The sequence below is a fragment of the Anomalospiza imberbis genome, chromosome 11 (genome assembly GCF_031753505.1).
Source record: "Anomalospiza imberbis isolate Cuckoo-Finch-1a 21T00152 chromosome 11, ASM3175350v1, whole genome shotgun sequence".
NCBI lineage: Eukaryota > Metazoa > Chordata > Aves > Passeriformes > Viduidae > Anomalospiza > Anomalospiza imberbis.
Window position 1 is genome coordinate 4,451,212 of NC_089691.1, and position 18,172 is coordinate 4,469,383.

General features: G+C 41.9%; 1 protein-coding gene across 2 annotated transcripts in view; it reads right to left on the minus strand.

Annotated features, from left to right (window-relative positions):
* Positions 1-18,172, minus strand: part of ATG7 (autophagy related 7) — a 75,437-nt gene that overhangs the window by 17,992 nt on the left and 39,273 nt on the right. The window contains exon 19 of one of the 2 annotated variants that reach the window (XM_068201510.1): positions 11,381-11,410. The exons of the other annotated variant lie outside the window; for it this stretch is intronic. Coding sequence (XP_068057611.1) covers positions 11,396-11,410 — 15 coding nt within the window. The 3' untranslated portion in view covers positions 11,381-11,395. Of the gene's footprint in view, positions 1-11,380; positions 11,411-18,172 lie in introns of those variants that run through there. 2 annotated transcript variants of the gene reach the window in all.

The following is an 18,172-nucleotide window of genomic DNA, read 5'->3' on the forward strand; positions in this document are numbered from 1 at the left end:
AGCTCTGTGGTCAAACAGTCTCAGAGCAAATCAGTGAGCTCCAGCCACCCCAAATTTTGCAGTTTTTCCTTGACAAGTAAATATTCTACACCAAGAGGTTGTTCTGCTCTTCCAGCTTCTCAGTGCCCCTAACACAAGGGACTTCCCTCCCTACTACAAGTTTATTTCCCTCCCTACTGCAAGGTTATCCCTCCCTACCACAAGGTATTTCCTTCCCTGCCAGCCCTGCTGTGCTTCCTCCTTGCCTGCCACTGCTGTAGGACATTCACTGTTCCACATCACCAACTCCAGCTGAAAAATCAGATTAAAAAAGATTGAAGCAAGCATTCATTTGGACAATTGGATCACTGAAGGAGTTTTCTTGCTCAGTGCAAGCTGTGACATCCTGACTGCTTAACAACGCATCTAAAGAGGGAAAACATCTTTAAAACCAGGCTCAAACCAGGCTGAGCCCAGGCTCCACGTGCCTCCAGTGACTGGAACACTGAGGAATCACTTGCCTCCCTGCAGGTCCTGATTCCTGCCTGTCAAACAAAGCCTGCCACGTGATCCTCCTGCTCAGGAGATAAAAATCACACTGTGTCTTTTGGGGACTGAGATCTTCATTCCGCTCCCTTTGAAGTCAACCAGAATTTTGGCATTTATCTCACTGATGAGGGATGGGATCCCAAAGTGTTTGTTCAGCACTTCTGGAAGGATGCCAGCCTTAATAAAATCAATTGAAACGCATTTTAAAGACATGGCCAATCCAAATATTTATTTGCAGCCTCCCAGACACATCCCAGTATCTGGCATTTCTTTCCCAGCTGAAATGCACAGCGGTGCTGCCTGGCAGAGGCACTGACATGCTCCCCACCTTTCCTGAGCCAACATTCCTGTTCCTGCAAGCATTCAACCCAGGAGCTTGTAAAGACTCAGCAGGACTGAAATACTGCTCACTTTCTCATCTTCACTAATGGAATAATGTCTTTGATAAATCTGGCCCAGCAGGATCTTAATCCTACCGTTGGAAGAAGTTCATGAACTTAGCAAGGTTTTCCCCTTAAGAAAGAATCCTCCTCAAGATAAGCTATGATATTTATTTTTCCAAACATTGTTTCTATTGCTCCAATGAAAAACAAGAAGGTTAAAAAAAAATGCTGAGGGTGTTATTACCAATATTTTCTAAGAGTACTGAGTACTAATTAGGGTGGAAAATAATTTTTTCCATGGTGCTGGTTACCACCATGCCCTTATATTTTCACCACATACCAGAACAATTTGCTGTTTCCCAGGTTTTTTTAGAATCACAGACAGAATTAGAAGCTGAGCTGTGGGGACAGCTGAAGGCTTCCAGGGGCAGGAGAAAAGGCAGCAACCATTTGCCTCATCTGCACAATCTGATGCATTTGCAGAGTGCACAGGTGAAAAGATCAAATAAAAGCAAATCCTCAGCACAAAGTCTCCAGGGTTCTGAGAGGTCCCGCAGGAACACATTTTAAAAAGATTGACCATGAGCATTCCTTGTAATTTTGCTTTTTTCTTTCTGGATTAGTAGCATGCATTGATTCTCCAGAATTTCAATTTCTACAGTCTTTTGAAAGCTCCAAGATTTCTATAAACATAATTTCCTCATCTTGCTGTCTCCATTGCAGGCACAAAGTTCAGCACATATTCTCCATATTTATACTTAATTCATCTTTAAATCTTTCATTATGACAAGAATTATTAGAGTTTTGCATAGAATTACAGAAAAAATTAACTTAGGGACACCTGGAGGTCATTTATTGGTTGGGAAACTCATCCCATGGAAACTTTCTCCCCTGGGATAATGTCACTGTCTTCACCTTTTTGCTTCCCCACCTCTGACAGAGTTTTCTGCTTAGAAAGACAGAAATGTGTTCCAAGTGCAGTGCCTTAATTACAGGATTATTAAAAAATAATTTACATTAGATAAAAGTATGAAAGTGTGGAATGAAATCACTTTTAAACCCAAACCCATTCCTCAGGACCCTACGAAGATGCCTCTGCTTGCACTGGAAATTTGGAATCAAAATCTCAACACTCGCCACACTCCTGTGAACAAAACTCAAAACTTCTCCTTTTAAAATGACAAATATTTATGGCTAAAGGTTTTTTATTCATGACAGCAGAATGATTTTTGTTCAGCCTCACACAAATGAAGCCTGTCCTGTAAATTGGCCCTTTTCTTTAAGTTTAACCTCCATCAGAAACCAGGTTTTAACACCAATTCAAGGACATGACTTCCCTCTAAATAATATCATAACAAACCCTCAGTAAAGGAAACAATGGACAGGTGTAACCTTACTTTTTTAACTCGGAGGAAAAATTCAGTCAAAGCAAACAGTTTAGAGGTTGTTTTATTTAGTTAAGACTAACAAGTCCAAACAAGCTAAAGACACCTCTCAATTTAGGATTATTTTCCTCCTGGCAAAAAGGGAAGAAGAGCATTTTTACAGTCAAATGACATATGATTTTTTTTTCCTTTAAATATTAAAATATCCCCCTCACTTAATTATTGAAATCCCCCACAAGACAACTCCTTGACTGCTATCTATTTTTCTATTTAAGACAACTAAAACAAGGACAGCATGAGAGCAGAAATACTTCCAAAACCCAGCACTTTTCACAGAAGCTTTTCCCTGCTAAATTTCAAACCACCACACACAACAGAAGCTTGAGTTTCCATGTGCAAATATATTTTAGTACACTCAATTTTGGTCAGCATCTTACATAACCTAGAGCCACAGATGTATCTCTAGAGAACAGAACCAAGAATTCCATCTCTAGCCCACATTCCAAGGCCCACAGTGCCACAGCTCCAGTTCTGATTCACAGGCAGCTGGAAAATGAACTAAAAAGCCAGAACAGAGCAGAAAAAGCCTGGATCACGTCCTGGCAGCTTAGAATTGCACCAGGGCCCTCCAACCAGGGTGGGCATGAGCAAGGGGGGAGGAGGAGAGGGAGGAGGAGGATGAGGAGGAAGAGGAGGAGGAGGAGGAGGAGGAGGAGGAGGAGGAGGAGGAAGGGGAAGAGGAAGAGGAAGAGGAAGAGGAGGAGGAGGAGGAGGAGGAGGAGGAGGAGGAGGAGGAGGAAAAGGAGGAGGAGGAGGAGGAGGAGGAGGAAGGGGAAGAGGAAGAGGAAGAGGAAGAGGAGGAGGAGGAGGAGGAGGAGGAGGAGGAGGAGGAGGAGGAGGAGGAGGAAAAGGAGGAGGAGGAGGAGGAGGAGGAGGAAGGGGAAGAGGAAGAGGAAGAGGAAGAGGAGGAGGAGGAGGAGGAGGAGGAGGAGGAGGAGGAGGAGGAGGAGGAGGAGGAAAAGGAGGAGGAGGAGGAGGAGGAAAAGGAGGAGGAGGAGGAGGAGGAAAAGGAGGAGGAGGAGGAGGAAAAGGAGGAGGAGGAGGAGGAGGAGGAAAAGGAGGAGAAGGAGAAGGAGGAAGAGGAGGAGAAGGAGGAAAAGGAGGAGAAGGAGGAAGAGGAGGAGAAGGAGGAAGAGGGAGGAGGAAGAGAAAGAGAAAGAGAAAGGAAGAGGAAGAGGAAGAGGAAGAGGAAGAGGAAGAGGAAGAGGAAGAGGAGAAGGAAGAAGAGGAAGACAAGGAAGAGGAGGAGGAAGAGGAAGAAGAGGAGGAGAAGGAAAGATTTACTACTCATGTGCTCCTGACAGAACACTAGGGAGATAGATCTGCAAGAGGAGGAGGAAGAGAAGGAGGAAGAGGAGGAAGAAAGGAGGAGGAAGACAGGAAGAAGACGAAGAAGAGGAGGAGGAGGAAGAGGAGGAAGAGGAAGAAGAGGAGGAAGAGGAGGAAGAGGAGGAAGAGGAGGAGGAAGAGGAGGAGGAAGAGGAGGAGGAAGAGGAGGAGGAAGAAGAGGGAAGATTTATTGCTCATGTGCTCCTGAGGAACACCAGGCAGATGGATGTGAAGAGGAGGAGGAGGAAGAGATGAGGAAGAGGAGGAGGAGGAAGAGGAAGAGGAGGAGGAGGAAGAGGAAGAAGAGGGAAGATTTATTGCTCATGTGCTCCTGAGGAACACCAGGCAGATGGATCTGAAGAGGAGGAGGAGGAAGAGAGGAGGAGAAGGAGGAGGAAGAAGAGGAAGAGGAGGAGGAGGAGGGCAGATTTACTGCTCACGTGCTCCTGAGGAGCACCAGGCAGATCTGCAGAACGTCTCCGGCCCTGCCCTGCATTTGCTGCCCCGCTGTGCCAGCGCTGCGCTCACTGCGCAGCCCGTGCCCCTGCCGGGTCGCTGTTGCCAAGTTGCTTTCTTGTGACTCCCTGGAAACAGGAGAGGGCTACTGCTGTGTGCAGGAGCTGGAAATGATCAGCCAAGCCCCTCCTCTGCTGCTCTTACCCAAATCTTTGCTGAATACCAACCTCAGCACCCCAAAGGCTGCATCCCCATGCAGAGGGCCAGCCAAGCTCCAGCTCTCAGGTTTGGGATATTTGCCTGACATTTCTACATTCACAATGATCAATTTAAAATGTGATATGAGGCTCCACAGACATGAAACTCCAGCAGTTTGGCTGCAGAATTAACAACAAAACCTCCCCTGGAATAACAGCAGCAGGAATGTCACTGGTAGCACAGTTCAGGAGCTGAGTGCATACAAGAGGCACGGTCCAAATCTGCAATTAGTGTTATTTTTATCCCATAAAACGCCCAAAATATCTGAAGATAAGTATTTTAATGCACAGGAATTTTAATACATTTGACTGTTGAGTGGAGAAAAATAGATTTCAGCCACTTCCAACAGAGTTTTTGTATTTTGACTTTTCAAATCCTTTCTGTAGCAACCAAGCACAACCAAGATAAATACCAAAGTGAATTTGTCACCTACATCTTCACTGCTAAACTGGCTTCTTTTCTCTCCTCGGCAGAAAAATGTGTCAGATTTCCCTAGTTTCCCTAAAGAAATGAATTTCTCAGTGAACTGAAGGAGAAGTTGGAATACTGGGGTCCTGTTTGCTGAAAATACCTTTTTTTAAAATTTTATTTCTTCTTCCTTGGAGAGGTGTGAAACCATGGACACTCCAGACAGGAGAACAGAGCTGAAGTGTGAGACAATGCAATTGGGAATCACATTTTGTCATACCTGCACTCTGGCTAAGTCTGAATGTCTCTGATTTTCCCTAGTGAAGTTCTGGAGGACAGCTGGGAAAAGTCTGCTACACAGGCAAGAGCTCTCAAGACTTCATTAATTTCTGTCAGAACTCCATCATGCTAATTAGGAACTAATTTATAACCTGAAGATATTGACTGGAATTGAGCAACTTCAAGGAGTTCAAGATGCCTGCGTGTGAAAATTCTGATAGATATTGAGAAATCCCCCAGGGGCTTCACTTCTCAAATTAATCCTTCAAAAAGACACAACTGTACTGCAAGCATCACATAAAGACTTCAGATGTTATCTCCTCTAATTCCCTTCCACAGAACAAATCAAACAGAGCTGCATGTTGTAAAGTTCCCTGTAAATATGGAAGTGGTTTGAAATTGTTCAAAGCACAGCCCTTGCAATGGGGCAGTGGCTGCAAAGTCACTGCACCTTATGACATTAGAGAAAAATACCACTAAATAGCTTGAAATTATAATTGTTCAGCATTTGATTGTTACTGCAGATACCTCCCTTAAATACAAACAACAGGATCTGCCTGCACTTTGGAAAGAACTGCAGGAATAAATTAACTTTAGAGTTGGATTTATGTAGTTACAACTAAAAATACACTTAAGATATTTTAATCACATATCTACTTGTCTGTTTTCACAAAATAACTAAGATTAATGAAGTTGATTTAAATCCCTAATCCTACCAGATAACATGATAATTTCAGAGAAGAGGAAAACTAGAAAGCAAGCAAAACCTAGTTTAAAATTTAAAAAAAAAATGCCAAAACATATTGAGTTATGATCATGAAAAGACCCTGCCTTTATTCTCAATAACCACAACAGGAAAGCCTGAGGGAGTATTTTTGAGAGCCACAGCCCTCAGCAGCTCTTTGATTCTGATTTTTGAAACAAAACCCTTTCATAAAAGGGCTCATGGTACAGGTTCTGTGCACAGACCCTCCAAAATCTCCCAGCATTTGCACAGGAGTGTCTTTAACATATTTGATTAGCACCAGGTTCCTAGAAAAGCTATAAAAACATTCTTATTTGCTGCAATTTTAGATTGCCATATACATTTCAGAGCTAAAAGGACGCTGAATACAGTTTAATTCACCGTGAATTTTTGTTGTGCTGTTGTCAGACTGTAACTGCCCATGTCAAATCAAGTACAGCTGCATTTCCAACCAAGCACACAGAACACAGCAAGGCTGAAATACAAAGTGACTGGAAAAATACCTCTCTTTTGCTGGTTACAGAAAGAAATGGTAAAAGAATGCATCCCCAACTCTCAATATGCAATTTCAGTGTCATTCGTTTTCTGTTTGGAACTAGAACTATCATACAGCAAATAAAGGTCAACGTTTGGTTTTGCTTTGACGTATTTTTTAAAATTTTAAACTAGGTTTTGCTTGCTTTCTAGGTTTTCCCTTCTCTTCTGAAATTATCATGTTATCTGGAAGGATTAGGGATTTAAATCGACTTCATTAATCTTAGTTATTCTGTAAAAGCAGACAAGTAGACATGTGATTAAAATATCTTAAGTGTATTTTTAGTTGCAATAATATAAATCCAACCCTTAAGTGAATGCCCACACAGGGATCAAACCCAGAAATTTGGTGGTTTTAGTACCATGCTCTGATTAATTGAGTCAATAATAAAAAAGCACCTCAGAATATCTCTGGGGGTCAGATAAATGCTCTGGGAACACTCCTGAATTGATTCAATACAACAAGAAAATAGTCCTATTAGCAGAAATTGTTGCCTTTCAACTCTGTTTTCTCCTCATCCTCAGCAGCTCTCAGGATATGCTCTCAGGTATAATAGGCTATATTTTATATATATTTATTTTATGTATTATTTATATTTTTTTTCCTGACCCAGGGATTGCTTGGGCTAATTTTTCTCACAATTCTCGGGGAGAAGGGAAAATTTCTCTCACCGGAGTAATTTTCTCTCCTCAACCATAACTTCTCTGTGGGCCATGCACAAGTGCCCAGTCCCCCTGGACAAAGGAGGAGCTACACCACTGAAAACCTGGAATAAAAACCTTCCTGCTCCCTTCCAGAAGAGAAACTGATAAACATCTGGGCTCTGGAAATCACTCTGGGATGTTTGGATCTTGCAGCAGCAAACTGCTCTCACACACTGTGCTACATCATCACATGATCCTGCCCTTTTCCAAGAACAACCCAGTCAAGTGAAAAGACTTCATTACCATCAACTCTTGTTTCTTAAAAGTTACATAATTACTGTGCAATCTCTCATAAGATCTTATTTATTCTAGCTTTAATTACTCACTTCAATGAAAGGATTATTTCATAAAATACATCTTTTCACTTCAATGGAAACCACGGGTCTCTCTCTCTTTGCTGTATATATTTTGTTTACCACTTGCCAAGATGTTATTTCACATATGTGAAAAGAAAACTGGACTGAACACATGTGAAATAAACTCCTGGCAAAGGCACTGCAAGGGCTTGCCATTGAGGAATTAGATTCACAAGAAAAGCCTTCTACTTTTTCCAAAATCAGCAAAGGTATCAAAAAAAACCCTCATAAAAAGGAAAAGAAAGGATTTTCCAGCTAACTCTGAATTTCCAAGCTATTAAGATTTTCCTCAGAAGACCTGAACATCTCATTCGTGTGTCCACCAAATGTCAGTGTTCCCATGCTGAGGAAAGGCAGAATTATAAACTGGTTTTGTTCCAGTCTGTGTTCCTCACTTGTTTAACAAGACTGAAAACTCCTGATTAAATCCTCAACAACTCTGATTAGAACTGGTTTTATTGATTAGCATAGTTGTTGTTAGAATTCTGATTAGAACTGTGGGAGAGAGCACTTAAATTCTGCAGCTTTCCTTGATTTTTGCACTATCTTGCAAACGCACATTATCCTCTGTTTTAGTCCATTACAAATGCTTTGATTACTAATTTGAGAGCTCCAATTTGAGATCAATCTGAGAGATGTTAAAAAGCAAATTTCTGACCTCCTGTATGCACAGTTCCTGCAGACCAACTCTGAACTGCAAGACAGGAATTTGTTGCACACACAACGTTTGCATCTCTCGAGTTCTCAGCTGGGGCAGAAAATTGTTTCCAGCCAAACAGATGCTTGTAAAATTGAAAATGAAATGATTTCATTAAGCAGCTTCATCTCACCAAATGTGCATAAATGCAGCTCCCAGGAAAGTTTTCCAGGTGCAGATTTACTAGGAGGTATCTCAAAGATGGAATTTTAGGAGACACAAGCTCAGGAAAAAAAATATTACAAAGCTGCTACAGAACTTCAATGTTATAAAGAAATATTTTTGAATATTTATTAAATGATAATGTATCTGCGTTAGGTTATCCATAAAATACTACTAAAATCAGATTAAATGACACCATCAGCTATGCCACACTTGCCCTTAAGAGTTCAACTGTGCAGCTTGGACAAACTTACATTTATTTCTTTCAACTTCCCCACAGCCTAAATATAAAAGTAAATGGCACAAACACCCATGAAAAACTCCCTTTTAAAATAGTTTTAAGGCAAGCAATTTTCTCACAATTTTTAAAAACTTTACAGGTGAGAAAACAGAGTGAGATTGAGCTCCCTGATAAACAACCCACAAGAGCAGAACAAAACTCAGAAAGGATTTGAGGATCCCCAATCGCTCTTTTTCTGCAAGAAATTCATATTTCTTTCTAACCTCAAACAAAAAATCAAAGATCTGAGGAGATTTATGACAAATCAAACTGCCCTTTTATCCCTGTCACAAACCACAGATTTTGGTCCAAACCCAGTTATTATGGGAAAAAATCCCACTTCCACAGCACAAAACGCTGGCAGATTTAGAGCCCTTCAACGTCTTATTAGCAGAAATTGTTGCCTTTCAAGTCTGTTTTCTCCTCACCCTCAGCAGCTCTCAGATGCTAGCAGGTATAAACATGCTTGCTTTTAATTACAGAACTGCATTACTGCTGTAACTGATTCCCAGCTCCAGCAAATTATAATCAAGTGCCCATTGTGCATCACAATCATTTAATGGCCGACAAACCATAATAAAGCAAGCTTTAATGAAGAAAGCTGGAAAGCTGCCCGAATTTTATGGCAGCACACTCCAAAAGAAAGAGTTACAGTCTGTATTTAAGATTAAGAGAGGCTTTTAATCCAGATGGCCAGAATTAAATAAGGCAGTGCAGGGAAATTTTCATCAAAAGCTAGTGCAACATGAAAGTCCCAAAATTCCCCCAGTAAACCACGACTAATTATTTCAAACAGAGGCTGCACGTTCGTTTTGTATTGGGAAGAACTCAGAAGGAAATACAGTGTGAAGATGTTGCTTTCTCTGTGATAATTCACTTTACCCACTAGCTTTTCTATCATAAAAGAAAGCAGCAAGAAACCTCTGCAGGCAGAACTGTTTGGAAAGTTAAATAATAAAGATTAAAAAAAATATTAAAGTTAGTAGTTTAATTAGAGTTAATTAAATTAAAATTAAATGTAATTAAAAATAAAGTTAAAAGTTAAAAAATAAATTTCGAGGAGTTCACAAAATAAATGGCAAATTCTTTCAGACTTTCAGCTTTAAGACACAACTGAGAAAAATTGAACTGAAATTCAACTGGAACTGAAATTTGAAAAGGTCCTTAGTTTCAGTATTGTGTTGTTAATTGATAAAAGACACCCAAGTTTCACCCAAGTTTGCTCCCCTCTGTGATAATTCACTTTACCCACTAGCTCTTCTATCATAAAAGAAAACAGCAAGAAATCTCTGCAGGCAGAACTGTTGGGACAGTTAAATAATAAAATTTTCAAGGAATTTGCAAAATTAATGACAAATTATTTCAGATTTGCAGCTTTAAGATACAGCTGACTAAATCTGAATCTCTCCAATTGTTCTTAAAAAGTACAAATACTAATTTTTAGTAGAGCAATAAAGCAGCAAGAGGCTCTGCCTTTCAATGACTCTTTTTGCTGCTGGGGGTTTTGTAGAAGCCCCAGCGTGGAGAGGTACACAAAGAAGTTGATTGCTCAGCTCCTCTACAAGAAAAACATTTGTCTTTTGCAGAGAATTTTTATGTTGATGAAATAAAACCTCTGTGAAATTCATCAATTAATTAGAAATCATAGAGTCCTGCCAAGTTTGAACTTGCACAAACCCCGCTTCGTTTCACCTTCTAAAAACACCCAAGAGGAGCCCATTTTGGACACCTACTTCTCCTTGCTCTGATGCTTACATCCATTTCTTTGATCTGTTTGCTGAGGCCAGGCTGGTGCTGAACTCATAAATCACTTTGTCACAGTCAGAAATACTGATTCAGACAGAAAAAGAAGGGACTCTGCTGCGAGTGGGCAAATCCCAGGGAACTTTGTTGCTCCACAGCATCCTGCTCCCTCCCTGAGCCCTGGCAGCTCTGCTCTCTGATGCTCTGGAAAACTGAGAAGTGATCTGCTTTCTGACACAGTGGCTTTCTGCTCTTGCAGAGCTGGAAGGAGATCAGGGCATCTTTGATTCGTATTTTTTTCTGTTTCATGATTTTCTGACAGCAGCGAGCTTTGAAAGGCTGCCAGGCTGCCTCCAACGAGGAAGGACTGACAAGATCTGATTACTGATGGCACTGCTGTCCAGATTTATATTTTCTGTTATTTATGAGCACATACAGAAGGAACTTCAGTTCTCTCTGCTCCCAAACACACACCAAAGGCTGTTGCAAGCACAAAAGCTGCCAGTTGATCTGTTTTTTTCTGTAAAAAATATTTCTACCTCATGGATTATAGAAGTTGAGGAAAAATTTGTTGAGACCGTAAGTGACACACACAGAGGTTTGACAAAAAGGAAAGTAAGACCCAAACATCTGAAACCCCCGGTTCATCCCGGCTGCAAAACATCTTTCATTTTCTAAATGTTATCATTTGCACTCTGAGCTCTCTCAGGGTGAACAAAATATTATTGACATGACTCAAAATCAGAAAAAATACTGCAGCAACTGAGCACGAGCTGAATCACAAACTGTGCTGCTGGTGGCACCAGCCTCCTGGATTATCTGCAGATGGAGCAGTAAAAAGTAAATCCTGTCCAAAAGCAGCAGTGATGGAAGTGCTGCTCCCTGTGGGACAAGGAGCAGCCCGGGATTGTTCAGTCCCCCTTATCCCAATTTTTCCAACAAGCCTCTTGTGCAATGTCAGGGTTTGCGCTGCTGTGGACACGAACTGGGCACTGGCTCTTGTGCCAGGAATATCAGAACTGCCACTCACAAGGCTTTACACACAGGAAAAGGCAAATCCAATGGAGCTGGGGCTGTGGGCAGCCATTCAGCAAAAACAGCCCTGAAAGGAGAAAAATCAAACAAAAGAAAAACCACATGTGACATTTATTAATGAGAGACACGGGAGGAAAATCTAATTGAGGAAAAGAGATCAGAATTGCCAAAACAAGATGCAAAAAGAAGTTGAAAGCAGTTGGCCTGAACTGTTCCAGCTCTTCCTGCAGGACTCATGGAAATCAGAGAAGTATCAGAGGCAGGCCTGGGTCGGCACTTGGGAATTGGCTCCTGCTCCAAAGCTCTGCTCTCTGCTGTACAAGGGAATTCTTAGGATAACTCAGTTAAAAATTACAACATACCATACTGAAATAAACACTGGAGAGCAAATAATTATAAAACAGCCATTAAAATGCACCCCCAAATCAATGCATTGTTTATTTGTGGAATGCCTGCAATTGTTTTTTTAAGGGAGTCGTAAAAATTCCTTGCTCACCAGGAGTCCATTCATGAGGGCAATGAATTTCCAGAAAATCCAACTTTTTATACAGCTCAAGAGAAATATTTTTGGATACAAACTTTAAAAAAAATAGTGCTTTTAAATTAATAACTTTATTCCTTAGAATGAACAAAGACTTGTCTGCAATGTAAACAACAAAAATAAAATTAAAAGAAAGGAAGATCACAAGTCTTGTAACCTAAACACAATACCCATTGTCTGGACTTCCCTATTTCCGTGAAGAACATCTGATTTTCATTTTGGATTAGAACATTCTGCTAAAATTACTAATGTACTGGGATAAAACTTAATTTAAAATTTCCAGATGAACAACTTCATCAACTAGGTTCTGATGGCTGCTCCATAAGTGAGAATTCCCATTTAAACTCCGGAACAACGATTCAAATCCAATATTGAATCCTTGCTGCAATAAGTTTTGATGATCTCAGAGAGAACAGCAGAAAAAAAACCCACATAAAACTCAGATCCACTGGCAGCTTTTGTCACTGCCTCGCCAGGGAAAGCTTGGCTCGTGGCCTGATATGTTTGTAATTCCAAGAACTTCCAGTATTTTTCTGTGAACAGTTACTCAATTGCCAGGGATAAAAATGCTACTTTCAGTGTGCTGGAGTTGATGGTGAGAACAAGGATGACAAACTTTTCTGTTTTTCACTTCCTTGCCTTTTCTGCTCAATAAAAAGCTACGGAGAGACCTGAGCTGGACAAAAAATGGGAATAGAAGGGGCTCCTTCTCTTTTTTGTTTGTGTCAGGGGGGTGAAAAGAAATTTGGGCACTGTTGGTGATGTTAGCACGCTCTGGTTTGTAATAAAAACACACAAAACCCAAGGGCCCACAGCAGCTTTGCTACAAAAGCTGCAGTACAAGAGATTCAGCCCAGCTTTCCTGTGTGCTCCACTCTTTCCATGGCACTGGGGTGAAATAACAGCAAAACTTCCAGTGAAAAGTTCAGAAGAAAAAAAGAAAAAACCTGACAGAAAAATTAGGGGCAGAAACAGATGGACTCAGTCTTGTCTGAATGGGGGCACACATCTCATTCTGGCAATGGAAATATATATATATATATATTTAAAATGTATCTGAGGCCATCAGTATTCTGTGGACAGCCTTAAATTTCCAAGAAATGATATTAGTTACAGGCATGAAGAAGACAGAGGAAAAGCAAGATCCAAAAAGCTTTTTTTAATATAAATGTTAGGGCTTAAGTGTAACTTTTGATGTCTAATTGTCAATGTGGAGGTTACAGGCCTTGGCAAGAGCTGTGGATTGGAATAATTCCCCAGGCACACAGGGCTGAGGGAGGCTGCTGACAAGGGGCAATGGGCTGAAGGAATATTTCCCAAAAATGCCTGGTAAATTACACCTGATACTCAACAGGCAGGAAAAACAGGTACTGACAATTTCTTATTGCTCAACGGGGATGCAAATATTGGAAGGTGCATGTTTGTACAAGAAGAATGGAAAATCAACCAGAATATTAAACTGACTTTATGGGGAGAACAGAATAAATGCTGGGCAAGGCAGTCACCTCACTAAAGGAACAAACAGAATAAAACACAGCACCTGAGCCTAACCTTAAATCCAGTCTTTGCACAGAATGAATTTAAATATTTAAATGCAAACAAACAAAAAAAAAAGTATAAAAATTAAGTATAAATCAGTTAACAGCACTACAGTATTACTGGTGTAATTCATTTGTCCAGTAGCTGTTTGCAAGCATAAATTGAATAAATGCTGCATTACTCAACCAGATTATTGTGAAAGAGCAGAAAGACTGAAGAAAAATTATGAGGTTTTTTTTTTTAACATGACAAGGCTCAGGAAAAGTGCAAGAAAGGGCCAGTAATGAGCAGCATTTTTTATAACACTCTGCTAAAAACCCAAGTCCATTATTTTAATGGACTAAAAACCCAAGTCCATTAAATTGTTTAGAAGCATTCCTATATCAGCTTACAAATACCATTAGAACAAAAGAATACAAAAATAACAGGAAGCTGCAAGTGTTGATTCCAAGAGTTTACCCTGAAGTAACTTGGAGTAAGTCTGCAGATCTGGAAGGTGAGAAGATGAACATTTTTGTTTAAAATCCAACATCCAGAGGATGCAAAGGAGACATTCAAAACCAATGCAAGCAGGTGTGAACCAAACAGAAATTATGGAGCACAGAGTACATGGGAGCAGAAGTGTTGGGATGCAGAGAAATCCAAAGGAGGCAAGAAATGGGATTGGAGTGAGTGAATGAGACAGGAGATTTTCATCACTAAATTCACAGCAATGATACATTTTGGAGACCTAACCAAAACTGAGAAAAAGTTAAAAATAACAGGAAGGGAGGAAGGTTTAAACCAAACTCTATTGGATGGGGCTGGAGCACTTCATAGTAAACTGGAAGAGCACAATAGGAGGATGGGAGGTTTTGAATGCTTAACAGAAAACATTTGTGGCCCATGAATGAAATAGCTCCAGCTCCCAGCAACAATGACAAAATTGTCACAGCAAAAGGGAAACCAGGAAAGTACTTAAGAGCAAAAATAATACCAGTGGTTTGCATAGCAGTAACATCTGTGACTATGTCAATATAAGCACAATAAAGAATGAGAACTGTCTTCATTCAGCTTTAAAAATACCTTTGGGTGGGATACAGAGAGAAAAATGAGCTGAGGGCTTGCAGGGCTGGAGAAATCCCAGCTGGTGGGTCTGGTGGACTAACAGATTTTTTTCTAATTGCCACTAATTTATAATCTGGGCAACAGATTATTTCCATTCTTCCCTTCTGCCCTCCAACTCTTTGACATCCAGAACAAACAGATTTTTGCTTTTGAAGATTTTGATTCTGTGATACCCCTCATAGCATGAAATGAGAAGTCCTAAATTAAAATATTCCAGTGCCACTTGGCCAATGGGGTCTGCAAGCCAACACTTCAGACCAGGACAGCCTTTCCACACAGGTGGCTCTGCAGACTCTGATTTACCTCCAAATGGTGAGAAACACATCCCAGCACCAGGCTGGGCTGGGCTGGGCTCTAAGGTATGCTCCTGCAGGACCAGGAGTGATCTCTGCAGGACCAGGAATGATCCTCTGCAGGACCAGGAGTGATCCCTGCAGGACCAGGAATGATCCTCTGCTGGACCAGGAGTGATCCCTGCAGGACCAGGAGTGATCCCTGCAGGACCAGGAATGATCCTCTGCTGGACCAGGAGTGATCCCGGCTGGACCAGGCATGATCCCTGCTGGACCAGGAGTGATCCCGGCTGGACCAGGAGTGATCCCTGCTGGACCAGGAGTGATCCCGGCTGGACCAGGCATGATCCCTGCTGGACCAGGAGTGATCCCTGCTGGACCAGGCATGATCCCTGCTGGACCAGGAGTGATCTCTGCTGGACCAGGAGTGATCCCTGCTGGACCAGGAGTGATCCCTGCAGGACCAGGCATGATCCCTGCTGGACCAGGAGTGATCCCTGCTGGACCAGGCATGATCCCTGCTGGACCAGGAGTGATCCCTGCTGGACCAGGCATGATCCCTGCTGGACCAGGAGTGATCCCTGCTGGACCAGGAGTGATCCCTGCTGGACCAGGCATGATCCCTGCTGGACCAGGAGTGATCTCTGCAGGACCAGGAGTGATCCCTGCTGGACCAGGAGTGATCTCTGCAGGACCAGGAGTGATCCCTGCTGGACCAGGAGTGATCCCTGCTGGACCAGGAATGATCCCTGCAGGACCAGGAGTGATCTCTGCAGGACCAGGAATGATCCCTGCTGGACCAGGAATGATCCCTGCAGGACCAGGAGTGATCCCTGCAGGACCAGGAGTGATCCCTGCTGGACCAGGAGTGATCCCTGCAGGACCAGGAGTGATCCCTGCAGGACCAGGAATGATCCCTGCAGGACCAGGAGTGATCCCTGCTGGACCAGGAATGATCCCTGCTGGACCAGGAATGATCTCTGCAGGGTCAGGAATGATTCCTGCTGGACCAGGAGTGATCCCTGCAGGACCAGGAGTGATCCTCTGTGCTTTCCCAGCTGTTTCCTGGGAATAGGAGTGCCCTGGTGAGTCCCACATGGGTCACACCACACGATGTATGGGACTCCTGAAAAACCCTCATTTGGTTTTTCATTTGGCTCCTCAGTCTGTAAACCCCATAACCCCAACGTGCTCTCAGAGCTCACCCAGCTCCTGCAAATCCTCTGGAATGTGTCCAGCTTGTCACCCCAGCAAAGCACAACATGCACCTGGATTCCTTTGTGCTCTCTGTCTGCTGTACCTGCCCTGGGAGCTGCTCCACAGCCCCCAGAGAGATATTTCAAAAGGTACAAAAGACAACAGGTATGAAAAATTATAGGTTTTACTCTGCAGGGAAATGATTTATTGATGCTAAGAGCTTAATTTAGTAATCAGACACTATCTGAAGAGAAAAAAAAAACCCACTCGGCCATGGAACAGTTAGATGAGGAAGCTATTCCAGCTTTTGATGTAGCTTTGTCCCAGATTCAAAGTTAAAAAGACTGGGAAAGAACTCATCCAATTTACTGAAATCCAATCTCATACTGCATTTCACCCAGGGCTGTACCTCAAAGCAAATGGGACTTAGTCATGTTTTTACATAACTAAATTCCTGAGTCACATTACAGAGGGGAGAGTCAAAGGCAGCTCAAGAACAATTTCTGCCATTACATATTTTCTCTTTATAGTATTGCTTGTAAGGGATTAATGTTGTAAGACTTATTTCAAAACTTTAAAACCTTTCATCATTGATTACGGCTCATTTCTCATTCAGACTCACATTAATTCCCACAGCACTAATTCTGCATCGTGGTATCAACAGCAAATGATGACTGCTGAGCTAATTTTAAGAAAGCAGTAAATAATTTGCAATTAATCATCTGCTTTTGAAACATCTCTGCAGTACTGCAGACTGCACAGAAAGGATGGAATGCAGCTGTCTAGAAAGCATTTCTGGATCTCCCAGCACTCTCTGAGCTGGGTTAGGGAAGCAATGTCAAAATGCTGCCAGTTTTACCCAGCTGAGATTAATGAAATGATGCAGTGGATGTGAGATGCAATGAACTCCTAAGTCACACAGAAAAGAGCCCTTGCAGCAGCCCAGCACACCGCAGAGCTGTTTCACATCTGCATTTCTCCTCTAATTACACCACCCGTGACCAAGTTTTGCAGGAAAAAAAGCCAATTCCAGTCCTTTGTTTCTAAAGTCAGATTTCCCACTTCCTCTTGCTTTGCCCAGAGCCACATGAGCCCTGCTGTCTCTCCTCCTTGCTCCCAGCTCTGCAGATCCCCACTGCTCCCAGGATGTTTGATCCCAGAGATCCAGCCCATCCCCAGCAGCTCAGGCCATTTCCTCCCCCACAAGCTCAGGAATTACAAGCCATTTCAGAAATGTGATGGTGATCACATCAACTCTGCTGCACCTCACTGCACTCATTAAGCTTCATTTCTCTGTGCAAAAGCCGGGTTTATTCCCTTCTGTACATCATCCATGATCTGGAGGCCTAAAGAATGCTCCCATAAAATTCATCAGTGGCTCAGTGTCAGTTCAAAGCTGTCAAACCTGCTGATTCATTTCAGCAGCATTTACTGTGGTTCATTAATTCTAGATCTCAATGTTTTCAACAAAATAATGAAGTTATATATAACTCCAAGCAGCAGCACCAATAAATCCTTCAAGCCTTTGGCAACTCCTTTAATCCAAAGTAATCATGTTTCCTTGTATAACAAGTCTTGTGATGTCTGTAATAGCTTCTCACTATAGTAACAACAGCCTTCATGTTATAGCTCTCTGCATGCCTCGAGTATTAATCAGTTCCCAGATTTAAATATGAAATTAGAGAACTCTTGATACTCTTCCTGAAACAGATATGCTAATCAGAGCCCCCCCCCTTCCTCCCAAATTAAAAAAAAAAAGTCCAATAAAGATCAGGCCTGTGGAGTTGTTGATGCTGGAGTCAAAGACTGCAGCTTGCTGGTTATTGCTGTGCTCTATTACCTCATCCCTTCACATTAAAATAACAATCCCAAACAGCCAGTCTATTCTATAGGCAGTTCTCTGTGCCACAAGCTCTTTTTCTTGGCTTTTAAACTGAAGAATGAAAAAAAAATCCAACCAGAAGGAAGGATTGAAGACTTCGTGCTAGAAATGGGAATTTCATTCGCCTTCGAATGCAGAGGACACATCACCAAAACATTTATTCCTTAATTTAGAAACTTCTTAATGAAACCTACCTTCTTCTCTTTCATAAGAACTAGAATAAGGAATAAGAAGAACCTAAATCTTAGCAATTTTCCAAATACACTGACT